Raw genomic sequence first — 21,494 nt, 5'->3', positions numbered from 1 at the left:
TACTGCTGCTGTAGATTTTTTGGAGAAATTGGGCCTCGTCTGCTCCGTAGCCCGTGTGCAAACTTGATTTTGGCTCAGTAAAGCAGCAGTAGGCCCTCTTATGTGCCATCGATAGACTCGGTTATGTCTTCTACAAACTTCAGTGGCTCGAGTGAAAGGTCAGTAGAGGTGGCGTCTTTGGTGCACACACACAGAGGAGAGCAGAGAGATAGAGACCCAGATAGCAGCGAGTCGATTCCTCACACGCTCTATCATAAGGCCTTTAACAGATGGGGGTGCTATGTTTAGCACAGACGAAGGAGGGCTTCAAAGAACCTTGGAGCGTCTTAAAAATCCAAAGGGACCTGAGAGAGCCCATGTGATGAAGTTTGGACTTTCAGCTTGTGCCCGCACACTTTGCATTGTGGGCCTTTATTGATTTTGGAAAGTGGTAAGGTGGTAGTGGTGTGAAAGGAGATTTCACATCAAATACATCCAGATAAAAGGGAAGAACTTTTAAAAGGCAAGTTCAGTTTTGAAAGAGTCCTGCTATGTTATAGTCAACTGGTGGTCATGTGACTTGACATAATAATTGTATAAGGAGATCTTTAGAAAATGTTTACTCAAGTGGGTGGCACATTGGTGCAGTGGACAGCACTGGGGCTACCCTGAAAGAATCTTCTGGGTTTGCATCCATAGACTGTATAAAAAGATGAACGACATGACAGCTTCCTAAAAGTGAAGCCAAACTCTCTCTATCGCCCCCTTCTGACTGGCTGCAGTATAGGTCATAAAGCCCGCCTCCTCCATGTTAACAGATGGGACATGGGTCAAACTATAAAATCAAAATACAAGTCAAATACATTTTTCTCAAACATGGTTTCTGTCATTATAGTTATTTCTTATCCTGCTGATTTATGTCCAAGTGTTCATTTTTCTGACAAGTTTATTTTTAATTAGTTATTTGATGCTTTCAAAATGATGATTGACAGCTCTGTTGACAAATGCGGCTCCTGCAGCCGATCTGTTCCGGGTGAGCAGAGCGGAGGACGATCCGCGAGTGGAAATGTAACTAAAACAATCACTACAGTCATTGAAGTTTCCATACCTGTGAACGTTAACCTCAGACCAACACAAGAAGCTGTCCGGCTGTTAAACACGCCGGTGTGCGGGATCCTTGCTGTGTTTTCGGTAAGTTAAGTGTGTGTTTAGGTTAGCGGAAGTGGCTACGGCTGCTTCACTCGCCGATCTCTACTGCGCAGACTCTGGCTCCATATGACGTCACCATTGCAAGATGGCAGCGCCTATCACAGGGGCTATTTTGGCATCAATTTTGTACAATGGGAGCAGATGGAGACGCGTTGTCCATCTATATATACAGTCATTGGTTTGAACCTGGCTTACGCCTCTTTGTGTGGTTGCATGTTCTCCCCGTGCACGAGTTATTTGGCGAGTCTGAGTGCCCTTACAAGATGACACCAGCCAGAGCATGCCCCAGCTGAATGACATTTGGTCACAATGAAAGCACAATATGGCATCCAAAGCTTTCACTAGTGACGATCAGATTTTCTTTCTTCCATATTGTTACAAGAAAAATCAGCTTAAAGAACTTTATTCATTCGTCATCATTGTTAAGTTATATTGAGTGGCTGCTTCACGGGGATAATTGAACATTTCATTACAGGGTCTGCGGGGTTCTTCCGCATTATTATATAGCATGCAACTCTTCTAAAAGTTTAGCCTTTCTTGCTGCACAAAGCAGATTTTCCTTTTAGTAACCTTTTTAGAAATTCCTGGAACTTCTCCAACAAGCTTTCCGAGATACAGCAGCACCGTAGATAACTGAGACAGTAATAAGACAAAGTTGTTTTGTTGCATGCTAATGTGAGTAACAATTCTTTGCTGTATTTAGTACTTTAAAACCATCTCCGGTCAGGAACACTAAGCTCTGCTCGTTAAGGTCATTTGTCTCATCAGCTCCAGACAAAATCAAAGAGTTTCCACTTGTAGAGCAGATGTGAGCGTGCAAAGCGGAGGTGCGACACCAAAATCAATATGTAGACAGTCTTTAAACAGAAAACAGACATGCTAACAGAAACACCCACACACCCTCTGTGTGCAAAGTAGCATTTTAGAGTGTAATAATCTCATTAATTTGTATTTTCTGACTTAAGCTCAGATGTATCCTAGTTCTGTACGTTTATGCTGAAAACTGTTTCAAAACGAAGCCCCCAGAAGATTCCTTCTGACATCACTAGATTTCCATGTTTGAGGACAAACATCTTGGGGCAAGTGCCCCATCTTTAACGGTCACATCACCAGCAAGTTCAGCTCAGTTCACATATCCTGTTTGAACTAAAGAGTTACCCTCACTTCAGTAGAGCTGAAGTCGGCAGCGGGGAGAGCCTGGTTCCCTGAAGTGATCTGCATGATTGAAGCAGGATGATGTCAGTCTCTGCGGAAGACAAAGCAGGAAGAGCTCAGCGTTATTGGCTTTGCCTTCTCCTCTCAATTCAATCGAATGTCAAAATATTAAAGGTCAAATCTGAGAGATGGAAATATTATGAAAAGGTCTAAAGATTTTATCCCCGGCCTCTCGGGGATGACGTTTGACAGCGGACAGTTCGGCTGCATTGCACGGCTGAATCTGACTGCACTGAAGCTCGGCAGAATTACAGACTTGCAGTTTACCATTTAAGCTGAATTAACTGTTGACCTAAGCCCATTATAACAATGCAGTGCATCAAAATAAACACAAAACCAGAGAGGACAGAAGCACTGAGCTGAGCCTTAGTCAAAGTAACAAAAAAGAAACAAAATAATTGAGATAATGAATTAATTTCCTGTCACTTTCTATAATAATGAATCCGTCTGAATCCCAGCCAAATGTCCCTATTGTTTTCACTGCTAGCTTGTTTATTCCCAGAGCACCGAGAATCTGTTTTGTTATATCATTATGTAGGAATTGGTTTTCTATTCAGGAGGCTCAGCTATTTGCTGCTCCACTTACCCTGACAGTAACAAAGTGAAACTTTAATCTCCCCTCAGTGTCAGCAGCAGCTGATGGCAATTAAGGAGAAATGGTGGATGCTGGAGTGGTGCGTTCGACTCAAAGTGATCACCTCGTCCCTCACCGCAAGAAATCTAAACAACTTCTCCTTCTGGTTTCGGTCCCACGATTCTTTTCAGGCCTTTGATTGAAATAAGAAGCTATATGAATGAATGAACATCTCCATTGTTTGTAGGGCCGCACGGTATTGGATTTTTTGCAGATATTTCGATACCAATATATATAACGCACATGTTTTTTTCCACCTGATTGCAGAGAACATCAAGTCTCCCCTGTAGTGGAATTGATATCATGCCTACTCTTCTTGTCGTGGCTCTCTGGCAGATGCAGAAATAACGTAATAAAGTGTTTTTTAAAATGTGCACATTCACTGGGCAAAATAAGAAAAGTACTTAAACTTAGGTTATGTACAAAATGCCGTGTTTATTTGTATCTAACATTTTCTTTCAAATTACACTGTAATATTCATTTAACTTAGGCAGGCTTGGATGACGCTCTCCCTGAGACAATCCTGACAAGAGCCACAACTAGGGAGAATTTAACCTGTTGCACAGAACAAATACATCAACTGAAATCAACCTTGCTGTCTGTTTCGGAAACTTTGAAAAACTGCCGCAGACGTCTTGCACCTTTCTTCACGCTTGACGGAAGAGGCGTGGTGCAGGCAGCGCGAGTTAATGTTGTAGCATTCTGTCAAGCTTTTTTAGGGAATCATCGAGCATTTAGGCAGAATTAAAGCGTTGTTTTATAGGCGGAAAATATCGGCAGAAAAATGACATATCTGCTGATGCCGATGTGTCATTTTCAAGCTATTATATGCAGATGCTGATAACGCGCCGATAATATCGTGCATCCCTACTTGTTTGTCTGTGCAGATGTTGACATTGCATAAAAACAAACATTACAGTTATTGTTGTTTTCATTGCAGCTTCTATTGTAGTATGTGGCCATTATATACAGTTAAACAACATAAATTAGATGTTGTGATTTCCATGTATTTAATCTGCAGCAGCAAACTGCAGGCATTATCTCCTGAATGCGGTGTGTGCTGCCGTTTTGCCCACTGACACTTAGGTATAATGCAGCCCTTTCTGTACTGCAGCCAACACACAGAGCTCCTGCTGTGTGAGAGCGAGGAGCTTTTTACACGGTGAGCTCTGCTGTTCTGTGGCTCTCCGACACACAGCAAAACAATGCCAAGCCCCACTGTTCACGGAGTGTAAAACAAACCTTGAACTGTTTAGACTACTGAGCCTGCCAGATGTTTGAGTGTATGATTATCACGGCTGTTTGTTTCTACATTTACACTTGTCTAAAGACAGCAGGCATGGCTGCTAAATGCTGATGAAAACTGCCTTTTGGGGGTTGGAGTTTGTGTTGGATATGGAAGCCCGTTTCAGGCCACAAAAGAAAGGAAATGATTTCAAACTGATTAATAAAATAATGATGAAAAAATAAGTCAAAACAAGACAAAAAGTTTGACATATGAGAAAAAATTGCACCTGCACAATATGAAGTGCAATATATTAACAAATATTACATAACCATAACCCTTAGTTTCTATGTCAGTCTGCTGTTCTGTATGTTTTACACAGTACCTGTGCTTGCAACATGTCCCTCCCATATCTAAAATACATTCTTTATTTTATTTTACTTTATTTTTTAACAACTTGACACTAATTAATCCGAGTGTAGCTGATAGCCAGCTTGGGCTTCATCTGATAGCATTAAAGTGGTAATAACGCACGGCCATTATACCAGGGCTACATCCAAAAAAATCTTTGCATGCATTTTTCTTTTTTTTATTATTCAGTAATTCAGACTTATGTGAAGTGTTTTTTTGTGCATGCTTATATTGCAATAACAAGTGCGATTTGTTGCTCAGCCCTACCAGAAAGTATGAAAAGTCATAGCTTTGAGCTGAAAGACATCATTTTGCGAAAGTTAAAATGATAAGATTAAAAGTCAACTCGTAACTATGAGATAAAAAAGTAATCTCATAATTAAGGCCACAAAATAATGGATGACTTTGCAGTGTCAATGTGCACTTCTTATATTATATTGGTAGACAGTAGCTCAGTCTGTAGGGACTTGGCTTGGGAACCCGACGGTGGCTGTTTCAAGTCCCGGTATGGAACAAGTATGGAATTGGGGCTGGTAGCTGGAGAGGTGGCAGTTCCTTTCCTGGGCACTGGTGTCCTTGTGCAAGGCACCGAATCCCCCCACCTGCTCGGGGCGCATGTCCATGAGCCCTCACTCTGTGATCTCTGCATTTATGCAAATCCATAGGGTCCTGTTCGTGCATGTCTGTATTTCGACATCATTTTGTATTACACAACATACCACATATAGTGTAAAAAAGGTACATGATGAACACTACACAGCGCATCCACCCGAAACACAGCAGTGAGGGAGACATGCCCGGACTTGACTTTTTTTTACTTCACTTACTACGGAGACATCAGTGATCGCAGACGGATCTTTTTATCGTGTGTGCGTCCATGAATATGTAAGTTAGTTTGCCTTAATGTTTATGTTACACTCTGTCAGCTTCAGTATGGCCGTGAGTGGACATGTTAGTGTTGTCTGTGAGGACTAAGCATGTATCTGAAAAGTGCCCCTTCTCCTACCTGCTTAACTAACGGGAGGCTAACGTCAAGCCATAAAGTGGTATTCGGCTGAGCTACTCGTCATAATTTTACGAGTACTGAGTACGAGTACTTGAGCTCCGATACCACCCACGGGTATCCGTGCATCCCTGGGGATTAATAAAGTATTTCTTCTTCTGCCCTGGACTGTGAATCTTTAGATTTTTATAGTTTTTTCCCCTTGTGGTGTAAACAATGATATTTCCTATAAATTGGAATCATATTTCAGTTATAATTTCTGTCAAACTATTTATTCAGATTGATGATATTTCAATGCAGTAAATGGCTCTTGAGTTTTAAATACCTGTAATCATATGGCTGGGTAATGTAGGAACACCGCTTGGCTTGGCGCATGTATGCTGAAGCTTTCCTCTGTAGTGAAATGAGATTGCAGAGTGGTAAAGATAAGCTAAGTTTACCCATCCGTCTTTTCCATATGCAGCTCTTTGAGGCAGATGCTCTGAGTTTGGCCTGCACGGCAGGTTGCGAGGATCTGTCAGGTGTGTGGATTACAGATGCAAATATAGTCAGGTATTTTGCATGCCAACAAAATTTTCCACAAATAAATACTGCAGCAAAACCTTGAGACCCAACATTATTATCCTCACGTTGCTCCTGATCTTAACAGGAAACGACATTTGGTATAAATGTGGCACCAGACAGTCACTAAAAGGTCTTATATGAGGCTGTAAAACATAAACTGATGCAACACGATACTTATATGCCACATCATCATTTCCTGAGAGGCTGTGGGACCTGAGGCGATCTCAGGACATTTGGAAATGTTGCTATAAATGTCTCGATGTCAACAGGGCAACTTTTTAATAAAAAATTCAGGCATTTAAGAGCGAGGCGACAAATCATGCAGATAGTTGATTTGTACTGCAAAAAACTGTTCCCCTAAATATGTATGCATCTCCACACAGATTCAGGGAAGAGTTTGTTACACTTTAATATGAGTTATTAAGGTTGCAGGAAATATAGGTACAGGCCTACAAGTGCAAATGAGTCAGAAGCAGAGATCAGTGCTGGAGAAAGAACTATATTGTTAAAGGCAGATGGATGTTAATTCATGAGCCACAGGGGCGTGATTCTCACTGAAAGGCATTACTTTACAGTTATACATATTTATCTAAAAGACAAGTTTTTTCTCCCACTGCTTTCTTAAACTAAAGGTGTGTTACGTCAAGATCACAACATGAGGATGAGAAGTGAAATCTTGCTATACTAATGGAAAATGTTCGGATCTGTTTTCAGCAAACTCGTCACTTTCACAGTAACAGAGAGAGTGTTACATCAATCTGTTTCTTTGGCCTAAAACTGTACCTGTTTATAGTCACAACAATTAAACAGCTTTGCACTCTGCAGGGCTCCTCAGCACTGAACATGCGAGGTGTCACATCTGAGAACGTCACATGCAAGCCGGGGGAGCTTGTTAACTGTTCGCTACGATTTGTTTTCTGTAGAAAGATCGGCTTCAAATGAGGCACGTTTCTCCTCGTTTCAGGTGCAAAGTAAATAACAAGATGTTCTAGATGGAAATCCTTGCATCATGTTATGATTAATTAAGAGATATAGCTGATTAAGCCGGCCGCCCTGCCAGGTTTCTCTCACTGCGGTTTGAAGAAACCATTTGTTGCTCTGCAGGTCCATTTTATAACATTCTCTTTGATTGTCCTGCTATGAGTCCGTCTGTCTCTGTGTGATTGCTGATATTTGGCAGCAGGATGAGGGCGGCAGCAACACGCCTGGAAACAAACACATGTCCATTTCTTGATTGAAATAATGTAATGAAACAGAAACTTTATTTACAGGCACGTAAACACTGAACAAAGCCTTTAAAGTAATTAATTATTAAGTATTTATAGGGATGTCCCCAACACGCAAATGACAAAGTTGTTGTGAGAATACAGAACTTTTCTCAAGATGCCTTTTAGTTACATAATTTATTTCCCCCCCGAAGTGACCTTATTCAGCAGAATGTAAAGCTTTGCAAGGCAAGCGTTGAAAAAATTCAAGTCCACGAATCCACTCAGTTCCATTATTATGTTCTCTATATCATTACTTAAAGTTTTCCCCGGCTGAGGCTCGCTCAGGGAATCATCCAAAGGTCTTGGTACTGAAGTGAAGTACCTCAGCGACTTTGGCCTCTTACCTGTCTTTATGAATAGATTTCAAACCAGGCGAGGGTACGTTGGACAAGCATGAAAAAGGCTGTGGTGGAAGAGATGAAAATACCACAAAAATAAACCCCATGAACCAGACAAAGAGGATAAACATGTTTTTCCCCTTTATGTAATAGGGCTAAGAATCAATGCTCACATTCTGCATTGAATGAGCTCCACATATTCTATGTTTTGTATATGTTTTAGTCATGTCGTTCTACATGTATTGTAACAGAAAATCTGAGACCGAGGGCCACTCAAGATAAAACTGCAGTCAGTTTTTCTAATCTATATTTCTACCCAAATAAGAGAGTTAGGCCACAGCGGCGTTCATCTTGTCGGGAGGAGGTAGCCTTGGAGTCAGATGTTTAATATCAAGGGTTATCTGTGTGTGTCTGTGTGTGTGTGTGTGTCGGCCCACAGGTCTGCTGTCAGTGATAATGAAATGCTGCATGTGGCAGAGAGGTATCTAGAGGGAAAACAGGGCTGTTTTTCATTAGGATCATGTTCCACTGAGTGCTCCTTCTCCGTCATTTTGTTTAGAGGGAAAAAAAACACGAGGGCAGATCCTGATCAAAAAGGCACACTGTGTATCATTACCAGGAAACACCTCTGCTTCCTTCTGTGTGGTGAATCACTGTGTGCCAGAGGGGTGGAAAAAAAAAATCCATTTACACGAACACAGTTTACCTATCACAAAAAGTGACGCGGTGCGGTACCTAAAAACCGCCCCCTGTGTTGTGAAGCTCGACGACCATCACAAAGCCTAAAATTCTGGTCACTCAAGACAAGCTTCGTGCTGACCTATTTATTTTTCTATTTAAGTTCCTTATGTAATGTTTTTCTTTCAGCTGCACACGCATCAGTAAAATCTTTGGAGCAGTGGGAGCAGCAGAAGCCTGCCATGATGCAAGTTATAAAGCTTTACTATTACAAAAGCTACCGCTGTGCTCTCTCTCGGAGTGGGGAATGTAAGACATATAGGAAAATACATCAAATTTATATTTCTCTTTTTATCACACAGGCAGCAAAGCAAGAACATTATGCAGTGGGTAAAATATGCTATGCTAGGACTCTAAGAGACGTATTAATGTTTAGCTAGTGACCCATGCTCATGAGTCTGACACGCATCATCATCTGAGCTTGTGAAGTGGCCAGCCTGCTGCAGCAGGGAGCACAGAGCCTGAGGGGGAAGAGACTCAGTGGGGGTTCAGGATCAGTAGCTCTGTTTAGAGTCTAAAAGGAAGGCAGCTTGTTGGATGCCGATGGACTCCTACTAGAAAGTCTGTTAATAATATCTACTGGGCTCATGTAGAACAGATATGATTGTTTTTGGAGCCAAGGGGAAACAATACTCAGTGCTCAGCTTCAGGAAAGACAATAAACCGAGCCAGAAATCTTGGTGAAGTCATGCACTCTGACCAAAATGTTAATAGAGTGAATCACTGTGATGTCACACTATGTAGGGCGGCTGCGGCTCAGAGTCGGTCGTCTCTCAATTGGAAGGATGGAGGTTTGATCCCTGACTGCTACAGTCACATGTCGAAGTGTCGTCGGGCAAGACACTGAACCCCAAATTGCGTCGGGTATGAATGTGCACAGATATACTGAATGGAGATTGGCACTAAGGCATCAGTGTGTAAATGTGAGTGTGAAAGGGTGAATGTGACATGTAGTGTAAAAGCGCTTTGAGTGGTGTGAAGACTAGAAAAGTGCTATGTAAGTACAGTCCATTTACCATTTACTATCAACAACAGTCACTTTGGGGTAGTAAACTTCAGTCCTATTATGCTATTACGGGGAGCTAATGGCATTATGGTAGAAAAGAATGCAATTTCGCTCTGTGCCTTTGCAGGACGCTGTCTGCTTCTCCAATGGGCCCTGGAAAATGGATCCATCGGTATATTATTCTCGTATTTCGGATTCTGTCCCGCTCTGAGCCGTTGCCTGCAGCGAAACGGTTGTATTGTCTCTCGCTGGTCCGTTCCTTTTAAAGGGAGTGGTGCAATGCACGCTGGGTGTTGTAGGAATGTAGAATGGGCGAAACCACGAGCTGTTTGTACAACTTTCTCCACAGCTATGGCGCCAATTTCAAATATAATTGCTTCTAGCGATTACAGAGAACACCAGCTGTGACTGACAGCGGCTTTTTCCAGGAGAAAATTGCTCCTTTAAACGTGGTGCAAACTATGTTTCTGTAAGATATCACAGTAATGCCAGTTAATTTTGTCACAGACGTCCACTTTGGTTTTGGTTCTCTAAGGTCAAAGGTCATCCAATCTTTCTCTAAAACATTTTGGGCCACAACTCAATAATTAATCACCTAATTATGTCAATTTCACATGAATGTCTAACATGGTAATGTGATCAAGTGAAGAGATTTTTCTCACCAAAGGTCAACACTTTTCTGACCCTTCATTCTTGTTAACTCAACATCTCAGGAAGAGCTGAGTCCAAGTTCGGCACAAATGTCCTCTTGGACTCCAGGATGGCCTCACTCAGTTTTGGCGGTCAAAGGTCAAAGGTTCCTGTGACACCACCTCTGTCCCATTCTTCCTACATTTCAGTTTAGTGACGTGTATGAGCTGAACTGTAGCGGTCCTCGTCTTCAGTGACAGAGAGTGATGGCTGTCTCATATGCACGACTCCTCCGCAGGTTGAAAGTGAGACGGTTCTGCTTATTTTTGTACAAAATAATTGGTAGGGATTTCCCTCTGCAATACACCCTTTGATAAAGCCTGCATAACAATTGTTTTTAAGCTAAATGAATGCAGATATTTGACCGCAATTTCACCCATTTGTCTGTAACATTGAAAGCTTCCAGGACACGTGGACCGGCACAGAAAGGTGCTGAATCAGAGCTGTCTTTGAGCACATGTGCTCTTCACAGACAGAAATCAGAAACACCTGAACCCTTCGACACTCTTCATCATTACCTGGCTTCCACATACACAACAAAGCCTAATAATTTCTCTCTGTCGCCTTATGTTCATGACACAGCGTTTTCCTACTCTAGTTATCTTCACTATAAAATCCGCGTCTTAACAGCTCTCTGTAAAAAGTCGATCAACTAGCTGCAGCTAATTCAGAGTCTGCTGTTAAAGTCCTTACTGGGAACAGAAAATAGGTCAAATGGTCTACAAAGCACTGACTGGTTGAGGGCCAAAAAACATTTGCGATCTGCTGCCTCATTATGAACCATCCAGACCTCTCGGATGATCTGGAACAAGTCTGCTTCAGGTCCCCAGAGGAAAGAAGGCAGCATTTAGTTTCATGCAGCTCGTATCTGGAACAAACTCACAGAAAACTTAAGGTGCTGAGACTCATTTGTTCTGTTTGCCACTGCCTTTCATTTAATTCAATTACACAGGAAACAATTTATTCATATTTTCTACTGAACTGATGCTTAAACAGTGATTTTTATTCACGTGCTAACTGTATTATCTTATGTCAGTGTTTGTTTGTTATCTTCCTTTATTTATTGTTATCCATTTTATATTGTTTGTTCTCTATATGACGGCAATTGCTTCTGTTATATCTCCACTCACTGCCTTTTATGTCTTATGTAAAGCACTTTGAAATGCCCTGATGTTAAAAGGCGCTGCAGAAACGCAGTAAACGTGCCTTGCCTTTTCTTCTATTCTCATAACTGCTTTCAGAAGCTACTTCACACTCACAGTGTATAATAATAATGTTATCCATATTGTGTCCTGTGCAGATACCCCAGGTGAGCTACGCCTCCACAGCTCCGGAGCTCAGTGACAACACGCGCTACGACTTCTTCTCCCGCGTGGTGCCCCCAGACACCTACCAGGCCCAGGCCATGGTGGACATTGTCAAGTCCATGCGCTGGAACTACGTGTCCACGGTGGCCTCAGAGGGAAACTACGGAGAAAGTGGAGTCGATGCATTCATTCAGAAGTCTCGGGAGGACGGTGAGTACACTTGGCCTCATATATCATCAGTGCCTGTCGAGCACCCGGCGTGGGAAGATATTATCCCTGCACTCTTGCTGTTCTGTAGAAAATCGCTGAACCTCGGAGGCATGCAAACAAAAATCAATTAGCCAGGTCAAATGTTAGATTTGATCCTGCAGCATGCAAACAGCCAGAAGTTGATCACAAACTTTAATATGTGCTAACACAGCACATCCAGAGGCCAGCACAGGAGGTGTTTTTTGTTCTTTGCTTATAATATGAATGACTTTAGAGGGAACTTTACATCTTAAGATCCACAGCGCCTGCACATAACTTTCAGTCACCGTCCTCTCTGGCTCTGCAGGGACAGCAGCACACCAGCAGCAGAAACAGTCCCTGGTCAGTGTCTGCATCGGATCTGTTCTGCTATAAACTGAGACACTTTTTAAAATTTAATATAACCAGCGAAGCCTCACTGTAAATAAAAAATATATTTTCAAGAGTGTCCCGGCCAAGATACGCAGCCATAAAAAAGAGTTACAGTCACAGCATAAGACTAGCAACAAAAAAATATGTCACATAATCACAGGGAAACAGAAATGTGATCACACACACATTTCTACTCCAGGCATTTACATATTTTATCCTCAAAACAAAAGCATAGATTGTAAAACCTTGCTGTAGCAGAATGCTGATGTCTTCAAAATGTGTTGTTTTGGTTCTCTGCCAAAAACGTCTCTGTATCTTTGAGTCCCTTGGCTTTCAACACCTGACCTACAAGTGAAAGAAGTGCAGGGAGCTTTTTACAAATAAACAAAGTGGACGTAATCTGCCCCCAAACAGTAGAGGCGAACTAAACAAGTGTTTGCTTTACAAAGTTGACCCTCAAGCAGACGTTATCTGAGGTGTTGGTGAAGATTGACTCAGAAGGGATGCTCATGTCGCTCTCCGTCTGCTTCATGTGTGAGGAGGCAGTCGTTTGCTGCAATAAGCCTTCACAACATTTTAACGCAAGAACATCCTAGGGTTGTTTCTGTTTTTTTAAATCTAGTCAGGTGTTCAAAAATGGCTTAAACTGACAACCTCGAAGATTTCAGTTTTGTTCTCATGGATGCCCCCTAATGGTGATATATGGTAATTGCGGGAGGACCCAATTTAACCAAACGTACACAGTTGGCTCCAGTTGTAACGGTTGTAACTCTTGATTTTCCTGGCTGACGGTCACTTTCCTTTTAAGACTGTTTGCTTCATCTGAGCGTCGAATTTGTTTCTTTTTCTTTGGATTTTCACTTATTTTTGGCTGACCGATGGGGTCACTCCTACACATGGGTCTGTATGTGACTGACTGAGTGACTGACTGACTGACTGACTGAGTGACGGTACTTTAAGAGCCGTAGAGAGAGAGAGTTGCGACATCGCAATGGCGGATCATGGAGCATATTGGACCTCCACTGACGCAACTCTCTGTCTATACAGATCTGGAAACTTTGTTCGGGGAGTAGGCGGGGCTGCTCCTCCGCTGCTCGTCCGCTGTCTTCACCTACATCCGCAGCGAAAAGCGCACATTGTCGTATCTGTAGTCATCCATCTTTTCTTTGTTTGTTCAGCCATAGTAGATTACTGTTTACTCGCAACACTTGCAGAGACTGGAAAAGTGGCCACTTAGCTCCGCCTACCCTCTCTGGCAAACCAACCACTGCTGGCTGATGGAAAACGCGTCACTAACTGGGCGAGCTCCGCGAATGTCGCCACAGACACTCTGTCTGTAATACTATGATATACTGCAAATGCAAAGGCTTTCATCAGTGGGCTCAATCGCCATTGTGTTACCTCATTCGGCGATTGATAGTGACTTAACAGACATTTATTAACATGAAAGTCTTCGAGATTATTACTTTAACTCTCAGACACTGCAGCAGAAATTGTCCGACAATCAGATTATTTTTTTGGCCTCTGCCTTTATTTTATAGGACAGCTGAAAAGAGACAGGAAATGTGTGGAGGAGAGAGTGGGGGGTGACATGCACCAAATGATTGGCAGACCGGGAGTTGAGCCTGCGATCAGAGCGACGAGGAATGAAGCCTCTATATATTGGGCGTCTGCTCCACCAACTGAGCTAAACCAGCGCCCCCTACAGTGTTTTTTTTTTTGCTTGTTGCAGTGTAATTTCTTGTCAATAAAAAAAACGTCAAGGACAGCACAGTAATTAATGACAGAACTAAAGTTATGTTAAGAAATATACAAAACTTGGACACATATTTTCATCAAATCTTTGCTAAATAAACACAAAAAATATCCTCATCAATTCTGAGTTGGAATCATGAACAAATTATATGTTTACACTCCAGAAGCTATTTGAACTTTTTAGCTTTTGAAGCTCATAACTAAGCAGACTGCGAATGTGAGCTTAATCTGCAATGGAAATACAGTGCCCACATTGGTATACTTGCTAATTGTGTTGTCATTTCCAATAAGTATCTTCCAGTTCTGCATATTGATGATGTCTAAATAAGTATGTCCTAGCAGGTTTCATTTTCGATCACTTTCAAAAGTTTCAATCGCCCGCAGCCCCCCTCCCGCCCCCGTCCAGCATGTTCATATTTACCATGTTTTACACCACAGGTAAAGTAAAGTGATGACCTCATCTACAACCTGATGGCAATGAAAATGGAAGCCTTTGCTTTCTGTTGCTTTAAGAATGACTAACCCCCAGACCTGACTGACCTCAGTGTGTTTTTGATTCACATGGAAGCTATAAACAGGTTCAATCAGAATTTTCTCCCCATCAATATCACACACACACACACATGATTTTGACTTGGCCTGCTGAATGAGTGTTTGGACCTTCCTCCCTCTGTGTTTACTCCTTTCCAGCAAGCTTACCCTGCTGAAGGAGGTTGAGTGTTTTGGTTGGCTGAGTCCGAGTGTAATTAAAAGGATGAGACTTTAAGGTGCTCCGGTCATGTCTCCAGCTTGCACTGTGCCTGGACAGAATGAGACCAGCCTGGCTGTGGTTGCTCATCAATTATGTCTGTCAGTCTCTGAACACTTAATCGGCTGGGCACGAGTCAGCCACAGCTGAGGGATGGAAGATAAGCGATGCTGGCTGAATCATGTTAGGGATTTTATCTAATTTGACAAATCAGGAAATGTATTTCCCTTCAAATTGTGTCCAAGTTTTAAAGAGTTTACATAGACTGATTCCATCTGATCAGCAGATTACATTACCTGAGCTAAGGTGTCGAGTAAGGGCTGTGAGAAAAAGCCTGCTGACAGCCCACAGTGTCACGCATTCCGCTGTTACATGATATTTATTCAAGGACTCCAGCTCAACATCGTCTCTCCCACCTGATGATGTGTTCTCTTCCACATTTTTGGAACGTGTTCAGCTCAAAGACAGAAACATGACGGGCGTATCTATGAGTAATGCACGAGTTTAATCAGGAATCATCCCTGTTTTGCTGATCAGTCTGCAGATATCAAGAATTAAACCCAAAAGATGTACTGAGCCCAAGAGTTTTTACTCTTAAACTTTTTATAATGTCTGTAAATTAAAATTTATTGACATGATTAAGAAACATGGTACAAACATTATCAACCACAACCTCCTCTAAACCTTCTCGTCAGAGGGAAAGGTTCTCTTTTATTTGCTTTGTTCCAAACTAACAATGAGTTATTTATTCTTCTACAATAAGAGTAGTAATTAATTGCACTTTTTCTTTTTGGATAAACTGCCTAACATGCCCTGGTTCCAGGTGTATGTCCTTTTGTAGTAACATGAATATCAATTGGTTTTAGACCATTGCTGTGGACAGAACGAGGACTTTGGTGGTGTTACCTTTGAAACCCAACACTGTTTTGCTGTGATGTTTTTAATTGATTAATCAGGAGTAAGATTTGAGCAGACAGATTTAATGACAATAATTAGTTGTGCTACCTTTCATACTATTGATGGTTGTTTTTATGTAGTTTTTTTCATCTAAGAGAGACTTGATTGATTGATTGATTGATTGATTCTTTAATGACCACACAGCCAGGCTGGTGGAATTAGTTTCCAGTACAGCTTGGTACAGGTTCCAACATTAAATATTAAACATATAACATAGATATACAGACAAACACATTTCATGCATAAGGGCCATGCTTAATCCTCAGCGTTCAGAGTTTAGAATGTTTATTGCAATGGGAATGAAACTGTTTTTGAAGCGGGTTGTTTTGGAGGCAATTGTCCTGTAGCTCCTCCCAGAGGGCAGTAGCTGGAAGACATAGTGTGCAGGGTGAGTGGGATCAGAGAAGATTTTGTGGGCTCTGCGCAGTGTCCAAATGAAGTGTCCACTTCATTTAATGTGTCACGGTCACTGGCCAGCTCCGCGGATTCCGCTTCAATACATATATCCTGGTTCGGTTGCAGGTCTAGGGTTGTCCAGAGTGCGGTGCCGTACATGTATTAATTAGGAGATGCAACAAGTTTGGCTGCACGCTAAATACAAGGGAGTGGACTTACCTGTCTAACCTAGCCCCCTGTGGACCACTGCTCCACCTGCGACGTTCCCCAACGGTAGCTTCTTTCACATTTCCCCGCCTCGTCTCCTGGTGTTCCGCCGGTTTCAGTTCAGTAATTGTGCGACGAAGACGAATAACAAAATAATCCACCAACTAGAACAAAAGAGGGCCATACTCTGAGGTTGACTAGCCGCTCTCCGAGTCACCGCCAGTCACTGTCATCCCGTCACTCAGTCCCGCCCCGACAGCCATTCATCTGAACTACTAACCAATCATCGTCCATCACCCTGCATCGCGTAACGGCCAAATCACATGTATACTTTTTGCAAGTAGTTTATGGTATTTTCTTCCCTCTACTAACTTTGTGACAGCTAGAAACATGCATTTCTGCTCAGAAGCATTATGCCAGTCCATTTATTTATATATGCATAAAACTGAATGAGGTTTATTCCAGTTCCGAGTGGATAAACATCTTTCCAATCAACATTTATCAAGTTAAATTAAAGTAGCAGCAGATATTAGATATTTTCCTTCCATGTGATGAGCTCTCAGTTTGATGTCTTAATTGAAATGCTCTCCAAAGCGTACTCTTACGGTATTAATGCACCAAAAGAAAGACGTTATGCTCATATATTATACTGCAAATAAAATGTAAATTCACTCTTACCCTTGCCCACATATTTTACCAGTTAGCATTGTTTCGAGCTAAATGCACCAAGAAAATAAGCCGAAAAAGCAAATTATCTGAGTCAGTTCCCACAGCAACAACCCTGGCAGCCCAGCAGCAACCTGCTTGGAGTTGCACCAGCACAGCTTTCCTCTCTCTCTCTCTCTCTCTATCCCTTAAGAGAGCGTACAAATATATCTGAGAACAATGTGGGTAAAAAGCAGATGATGAAAGGTAAATATGAATTCCAGGTGGGTTTTTTGATCTCTGCTTTTGTGTCTCTCTTCCCTGGCACACAGTGTCGAGATCTGGGATTCTGGGGGCCCTCAGTGTTCCCCTTCTCTGGGTTTTTTATTCGTGAGCAGCTTGTCATCTCCCACGCAGTGACCCAGGATGTAACCCCTCCTAAAGGGAGAGATATAAGAGCAGATGTAGGATACCCAGAGACCGAGAAATAAACACTCTGCTTTGTAAAAACAACTTTAGAGCACAGCAGACGTGATTTTGAATGTACCACTGTATTTTCTCAAAGGTTACACAACTGACAAAGTAAAACATCTAAATCAGATACTCTATCATAATATTGGACACAAACACTTTCCTTAGTGCCAGACTAATCAAGGCTTTATTATGGCATTTTCCATCTTTCTGTATTATTTAAATAGTGAAGCAATTCAAGCTAACAGCAGGGAAAAGCTTTAATGAGCCTCAGTCGGAATAAGCACTTCCTGTATATCACCAATAATTTAGTAGGAGCATCTTAACTAATGTATTCCTGGATGATATGGACACAGGATGCTTTATTTCTTTAATTTCAAAGGGCCAATCTTCTGGAACACACACAGAGCTTCTGAAATGGAAACTTCCTAATGGTCATCTGGGGTCTACTTCACGGCCCGTTACTGCTTACTTTGCTATGTATGAATTTAAGATTTTTTTTGGGAGTGCAGGCTTTAGGAAACAAATAGGACGCAGAGTGGACGGTCAGATGTGGGCAGAACAATCCCAGAGAGTCCTATCCCAGACTGCAGACAGCCCCTCTCTCTGCAGAGATGTTGATTACTGTGGAGCAGGCCCCAATAGATGTCATTAATCAAGTTAATGAAACACAATGTCAATAAGAACCCTAACAAGATTCCCTCGCAAAACCGATGGCCTGCCTGACATCAACATGAGAAACCCTGCTAATGGAGTAAGTGCCGTCCCTGTTTGACCAGCAGGATTACAAGCATTAGCCACAGGGTTGGGATGAATAAGCGGATGTGGGGAATTCAAAATGAAGAAGAAGAGAAGAGGAACACAAATAACTTTGCATCGCTCCTGGGTGATTTATTTGTAGATGCAGAGAACAGACAATATTAGACTGGGTTGAGATTTTGCCTGGTAGAAAGTGAAATGTGAGCAATGATAGAAGACAGAAGAGCCTAATTATACATTCTTACAAAAGAGGGTTTTCAGAGTTCACCGCAAGTTTGTTCTTTGAATAATGTATAACAACAAAAAAGGCTGGAAATATTCCAATTGTGTTTTTAAATTTCTTAACAAATGCTATGAAAATAACAAAACCGTCAATGTGTTAGTTCATTTTACTGTCTGAAGCCCACTCGTGTCTTTTAAGAAAGGCTTACTAATCTCCTACACGCCTGCCGACTGCAGTGTTTAAAAAACAGGAATATTTTATGTTTTAGTTGGGACTATTTCCTGCTGCGGATTAATACATATTGGATGCTCTAGTGCAGTGATTCTCAACTGGTCTAACCTCAGGACCCACCACCACTGCCTTCGCGACCCAATCACGACCCACATTTCTGAAATGTTTCAACCACTCAAATTTATTTCATGAAAACTGACGGAAACAAAATGCAACAAAACATCCCAGCATGTCAGCGTCACAAAACACCACGGTGTAATGGTCAACCAAGATGAGCAGCAGGTAGCAGTGCGAGGAAAATGTTTCTTCTACAAGCCATTCAATTCACAGCCTTGTTTCAACAGAAAGTGCAGCATGAATGCAACATCTGTAGGGCTCATCGAGCTTCAAGGATGTAACTGTAGCTGGAGCTGTGGATACATGGAGTGTGAATAAACTACGCTACTACTACATGCACGTCACAGGAAACCCATGTCCTTCAAAATAAAAGCGCAGCATTGACTTTTCCACAACCATGGCCCTAGTGAGTATATTTGCAGCTGAAAGATGTATGTGGGCTCAACTTAAAATAACCCACTGTTCTTATGTTCATCATAATGAAGACCCTTAAAAGACAAGACAAACACGTTAAGTGTCTCACATTCTCTCTTTTACTCCCATGACTTTTTGCGATTTCATGATTTGTTGAGTGAAGCGTTGTCTTCGGGAGTCTGACAACTAAGAATTTCATGGACGAAGATGCTTCACTAACAATAAAACTGCAACTTGAACATGCAGCGAAAAGAAGTGGCTCATTGATGTGCTTTGAAGAGTTTTTGAACAACAGAGTAAACGGTAAATGGACTGTACTTGTATAGCGCTTTTCTAGTCTTTGTGACCCCTTAAAACTGCTTTTACACTACATATCACATTCACCCAATCACACACACATCCATACACTGATGGCAGAGGCTGCTACGTAAAGTGCCCAACTGTCAATCAACTGTTGGCTACGCCACTGGGAGCAATTTGGGGTTCAGTGTCTTGCCCAAGGACACCTCGACATGTAGCCTGAGGGAGCTGGGGATCAAACCTCCGACCTTCCCACTGAAAGACGACCGACTCTACCGCTGAGCCACAGCCGCCCCAAAGGAGCTTTATAACAGAGGAAATCAGACATATCAGCCTTGACTGAACAGTTAATGCGTGCAAGTAGGAACAATTAATTGCTCATGTCATTGAGAAACACATAGAACGCTGCCAGACATATCCTATAAAAAATAGCCCTTAAAGTTGTGAGGTTAATTGATGCAGGATGTGGTGATTTTATGAGGGAGATTCATGTCTCCACCCTGAGCAACAGGGAGCCATTTGAACATCTGTATTCTAAATGACCACAGTCACCCGGGGAGGAGATCACAGCACTCTCAGTGATGTCCCTGCTTCCATCCATATGGCCTTTTAATCTCCAGCTCGCACCCGTGTGAGGCGTGTCAGGCAGTTATGTCTTTATTTATTATTTGACATCACGCAAATGACCCCTGAGTGCCTCAGATATGTCCTGTTGCAATTTGTTTAAACAATTACTTGTCATTGCTTAATTGGGCACGGCGAATGGCTGAATAATCATCGCTCACATTCCTCTCTCTCTCTCTCTTTCACTCAGGGGCTTCCTGTCACTGACATAATGCTAATGTGTCTCTCCTAATGCTGAGATATCGTCAAAGACAATTTTCTTAAACAAGTACTGCTGCTTGAACTTTGATTGAGTCAAGACTATTTTTATTTGTACATAAAATCACAGTTTGCCTTTTTTACATTCTGTACGGCAGACAAGCGGCCTCTATCCTCTGACCTTCAATTTGTATATGGAAAACTCGCCCATGTAAAGCAATAAAATCAAAGTAGTGGATGCTACACAGATGTTTAATAGGCAGCATGGCTCCCGTCCTCACCTTGCCCCCAGGATTCCTGTTCTTGCACATTGTAACTTGGGTTAAGAAGGTCAATCTCCCGTATAGAGTGCGGAAAGCTTATAGCAAGAATTTCTGGCAGAAAGCTCGGAAACAAACTTGTCGATACTAATCTGAGCATGGTATTTAGACTGCATTCATTTAGTGTCGGATTAATCTGAAAAATTTACGTCAGACTGGGAGATATCACATGTCTCAGCAGCAACCCAGAAACATAGACAAAACTTTGATACATGACTCCGGACGGCTGTGGTCAGTGATAGAATCGGTTATCCTTTGGTGTATGAATGTCTATAGATCTTGATTTGAGATTGGCACTTAGGCCTTTGCCATCAGTGTGTGAATGTGTGTGTCTAAGGGTGAATGTGACATGACAAAGCTCTTTGAATGGTCTGGAGACTACATTTACCAGTTACTATGACTTGTCATCATCTTGCTCAGAAACATGGTGGACTAAAGTCAGTTGTTTTGATGGCCAAACACTTTGTATTAATTTGTGTTTTGCTAACAATTTCTGGCAGTTATTTATTTTCTAATATGGTATTATGTTTTGACCTTTAGTTGCTGCCCACATAGAGTGGATAGAGAGTAGATTAGTAATGAGCCACAAAATATAACACATCGTCTTTGTGTGTAGTGTCCAAGTTTTTTCCACATTAAAAATTAAGCACATGAAAGTCGGAAGAACGACTTCCCAACTTGGGAAATGAGACCGTTCTAGGACATCCAAATGTAGGCTAACACTGCTTGCACACTTGACGTGAAGACAAAGACGAACTGGCACAAAGACAGGGAGAGACGAAGGCTTAATTTAAGGTTGGCCTGGTAATGAGGGACAGGTGAAACCATGCAGGGGAGGAAGACAATCACACTGACGGGTTGGAAGGAAACAAAATAAAACAACAAACATGTATAAAAAAGGAGCCTGCTGACACATGACAC

At 42.0% G+C, this 21,494-nt stretch overlaps 1 protein-coding gene across 1 annotated transcript in view; it reads left to right on the top strand.

Moving 5' to 3' along the window:
- LOC138605689 (metabotropic glutamate receptor 4-like) overlaps positions 1 to 21,494 on the top strand; it is a 155,208-nt gene that overhangs the window by 52,894 nt on the left and 80,820 nt on the right. The window contains exon 2 of the mRNA XM_069678091.1: positions 11,581 to 11,797. Within this exon, the coding sequence (XP_069534192.1) occupies positions 11,581 to 11,797 (217 nt within the window). The remainder of the gene's footprint in view (positions 1 to 11,580; positions 11,798 to 21,494) is intronic.

The sequence above is a fragment of the Semicossyphus pulcher genome, unplaced genomic scaffold (assembly GCF_022749685.1).
Source record: "Semicossyphus pulcher isolate SPU_LCO1_2020_fin unplaced genomic scaffold, fSemPul1.0.p SCAF_3, whole genome shotgun sequence".
Taxonomy (NCBI): Eukaryota; Metazoa; Chordata; class Actinopteri; order Labriformes; family Labridae; genus Semicossyphus; species Semicossyphus pulcher.
This window is presented reverse-complemented; position numbering and strand designations above follow the sequence as displayed.